General features: G+C 59.4%; 1 protein-coding gene across 1 annotated transcript in view; it reads left to right on the forward strand.

Moving 5' to 3' along the window:
* GPR153 (G protein-coupled receptor 153) overlaps window positions 1-3,129 on the forward strand; it is a 12,777-nt gene extending 9,648 nt beyond the window's left edge. The window contains exons 7-13 of the mRNA XM_010850201.1: window positions 50-149; window positions 867-1,014; window positions 1,515-1,637; window positions 1,713-1,726; window positions 2,295-2,338; window positions 2,733-2,816; window positions 3,001-3,129. Coding sequence (XP_010848503.1) covers window positions 50-149; window positions 867-1,014; window positions 1,515-1,637; window positions 1,713-1,726; window positions 2,295-2,338; window positions 2,733-2,816; window positions 3,001-3,129 — 642 coding nt within the window. The remainder of the gene's footprint in view (window positions 1-49; window positions 150-866; window positions 1,015-1,514; window positions 1,638-1,712; window positions 1,727-2,294; window positions 2,339-2,732; window positions 2,817-3,000) is intronic.
* The last annotated feature ends 397 nt before the right edge of the window (window positions 3,130-3,526 follow it).

Consider the following 3,526-nt stretch of genomic DNA (forward strand, 5'->3'; position numbering starts at 1 on the left):
CACGCATTCCGGGACCCTGCGGACTGGCCTGAGCGCGTCGTGGGGCGAGCCCGACGGTCTGCGCGCGGCGGGCGCAGGTAGCACCAGCAGCTTCTTGAGCTCGCCCTCGGAGTCGTCGGGCTACGTCACACTGCACTCGGACTCGCTGGGTTCCGCGTCCTAGGACCCGCTGGCGCCTTGCCAAGTCACCAGGCGGGCCGGGCCGCCTACGGGGCCAAAGCACCAAAGATGCCACCCTAGTCCTGGCTGGGCTTGGGCAAGCTTCCCGGACATGTGCCAGCCTTGACGGGGCGACCATTGCCTGGAGGGATGACGCCTGCCCTGGACAACCACCCTGGGTACGGACCAGCCTCTGGGCAGGGCACCTCCGGGGCAGAGTAAGGCTGGGGCCTGGGAAAAGGCGGGCTCCACACGGAAGCGACTGGGCTAGGGTGACGGTGGTGGTGGGTTGCCCAGAGAGGGACACCACCAGACAGAACAAAGCTCAGCCGCACAGGAGCCACCGGACTCCATCCGGCTTTCCACTCTGCACTGTAATTGTCACACCTCAGGGGGTGGGGTACAGAGGGTCTCTAAGCACAGGGGTCTTTGGAGCCCAAACCAGTTCTCTGAGCAGGTCTCCCTGCTGACCTGTTCTGCCTCGCTTTCCCCATCTGTGATGAGCAGGTGACCATGTTAACTCTCAGGACTGTTTGGACAGGTCTCCTGGTCTGTGTGCCCTGGCCACGGAGTGGACAGGGAGGGAAAGTAGCATAGGATCCTCCCAGGGTCCTCTGTGGGGGTCAGTCTTCAGTGGCCTAGTGTGGCCCCCAAGCCTGAGGCCTCCCACGCTTAGTGTCCCTGGCCCCCTTGGGCATTCTCCCCAGCCAAGCTCAAGTGCAACACTTGCACCATCACCAGTGGTACCACACTCACTTTGACCCCTATTAGCATCCCTTCCCTCATCACTCTGCCTTCATTGTCTGTGCCCACCACATCAGCCACCTGTGGGACCCCCGCCGTGAAGGTTGTGGGGTACGTGGTGGAGAGAACTGAAGCAAAGCAGGAGTGGGCTTCCTTATCTCGGTGCCCATCCCCAACCCGTGCATGTCTGGCCAGAAAGGGATCTTGGCTTAGAGTCCTCCCAGGTTCTGGGTGTAAGGTCTGGTCCATGGTGAGTCTTCCTCCACCCTGAGTCAGGACTCTCTTGCTGTCCATGCTAGGCACACCTCTTGCAGACCTGGGCTTGTCCATGGACCCTCAGGGAGTGTCTGCTGGGTTTTGCATGGAGGAAGACCCTAGGCTCAGGCTAAGAAGAGGCCCAGGAGTACCCATAGACCTTGGGTTGTAGGGGCTGGGGTGTATGCAAAGGCAGTCCCATCCTATCCCCTGCCTCCATGCAGTGGCCCCTACCTGTGAAGGTCTGGAGTGGGTTCCAGGGGCCTGTGAGGGCCTCTTCCCTCCTGCTCTGCAATCTGGAATTGCAGCACTGCCTCTGCCCCTCTGGGGGCTGATCCGGCTTCCTCACCCTTCAGACAGTGTCCCAGCTCCAGAGAGACCTGGGGAGGACTACACAGCTCTGTCTCAGCTTCAGAGGCCCCTTCAGTCTCTGGCTGTGGGGTAACTTGCGGGGAGGAGCTGGTTTACTCACCCGCAAGGTGAGTAAATCAGAATGTTCCAGTCAAGCCTCAGCCATGGGAGGCCTGCCTCGACAACGCTGTTGTGCCTTTAAGGATCGACATGTCATGTGGGGGCAGAGGTCACCAGTTAGCTGCTGTCCCCCCCGACCCCCCATCAGGCTGGCCGATTTGTCCACCTTGAGTTTTCACTCTGTGTATTTCATATCCAACGGCAATACTTGCAGGGAGGCATGGTCCCCTCAAGTCCTCCAGGCCTAGATTTTATAAAATTAAAGAGGAGGGAGAATCCCAAGTGGAGGCCCCCAGGGCCTGGGGCTTCCCTCTCTCACTTTGTTTAGTTTCCAGGCCTGTTTGCTGCCTTGATGAGCAGCTTGACCCTGGGTTCACCGGGGAGGGAGTTCTGTCTTCATACCACCGCCCAGCCCAGAGCCAGGGATCTGTTTGTAGTTTTTTCACAACTGAGCATTTCTCTTCTGTACAGACTCCAATAAAAACTTCCTATATAATTTGCACCAGGCAATCCCAGGCCAGTTTCATGGAAACACCTCCCTAGAATCTAACAGCACTGCTGGCCAGCTGCCCCTAAACGTCTCTCCCTCTGGGTCCTGAATTCCTCCTCCAGTGCGCCCGCCCTTTGGGTCGAACTTGACTTTTTCCTCTCTGCAAATCCTGCAGGTGAGTCGGGCCAGGAGCAGCAGCCTGGTGGGCTCCAAAGCCCTGTGAGTGCAGGTGGCTGCGCCTGCCTAGGGATGGCTTCAGGGACCCCTAACCCCAGTGAGGCTGGTTCTGAGGGCGAGAAAGTGTTGGTTGCTCAGTCATGTCCGACTCTTTGCTACCCCATGGTCTGTCCAGGCAAGAATATTAGAGTGGGTTGCCATTCCATTAGCTAGGGGATCTTTCCGAGCCAGGGATCGAACTTAGGTTTCCTGCATTGCAAGCGGATTCTTTACCATCTGAGCTACCAGGGAAGCCAGGGGCACTGCGATTGGAGGCGTGCCTGGGGAGGCGGACTCATTGTGCGGGTTGACCGGCCCACCAACCGGGGCTGGGATTTGTAGGACGCGCCCCTGGGTCCGCGGTGTAAGGGCGCCACCTAGTGGCCCTCAGGCTTAGTGTCCAAAAGCGGAGACCCAAGAGGCCGCCCCAGGACCACCACTGCGGGACCCCAGTTCCGGCTCCAGAGAGCCGGCTGGTCAGGTAGGGGAGTCGGGCCGCCTCTCTCCGCGGTCTGACCAGAACGGGTTTAGCACAGGGCAAGACAGGGGCAATCCCAAAAGAAATGTTTTATACAAGGTTGATGTTTGTACTTCAAACAGATTACCCAAGTAGGCATCATGGGAGAAATTAGAACCTTCATGGCCTCTTTATACCCATTCCACAGGTTCGCACTGTCTTTATTCTGAATTTCAAGATGGTGGGAGGAGGTGCCGCGATCTCCTGGTCTCAGCGCAGGATCCCTGTTCTCTACGCCTCCGGCCTGCTCTTCGAGGGCCGGGACTCCCGGGCTTGAGTCCGGATATAGCAATGACTTCATTTTCGGAGGCGTTAACCGTCGCACAGCGCTCCGAGGGTTGTCAAGGATGGTGGGCTCCCTGGAGGCAGCGGTCTGAGGCCTAGAGTCTGGAAGGCCGAGGTCTTTTCCGAGTGGGGATTAGTGAACTGTTCCTTGGGAGGAGCCGGAGGCTGCTCTAGCATATCTCCAGTTGGCAGGACGGTGCGCGGGGTTCCTACCAGGAGCCTCGCGGAGCAGGGCGTCGGGTGGCGGTGGCGGTAGGCGGAGCACCTCACCGGGCGGGACCTCTGATGAGGGGGCTTTTGAGAGAACTGACTTCCGAGCGCGAGCCAGCGGGTGGGCCGCGCCGCGTGCGGAGGGGGTGGGAATCCGTGGAAGCCGGTCTAGGGTGGGG

Source organism: Bison bison, unplaced genomic scaffold, assembly GCF_000754665.1.
Source record: "Bison bison bison isolate TAMUID 2011002044 unplaced genomic scaffold, Bison_UMD1.0 scf7180017864289, whole genome shotgun sequence".
NCBI lineage: Eukaryota > Metazoa > Chordata > Mammalia > Artiodactyla > Bovidae > Bison > Bison bison.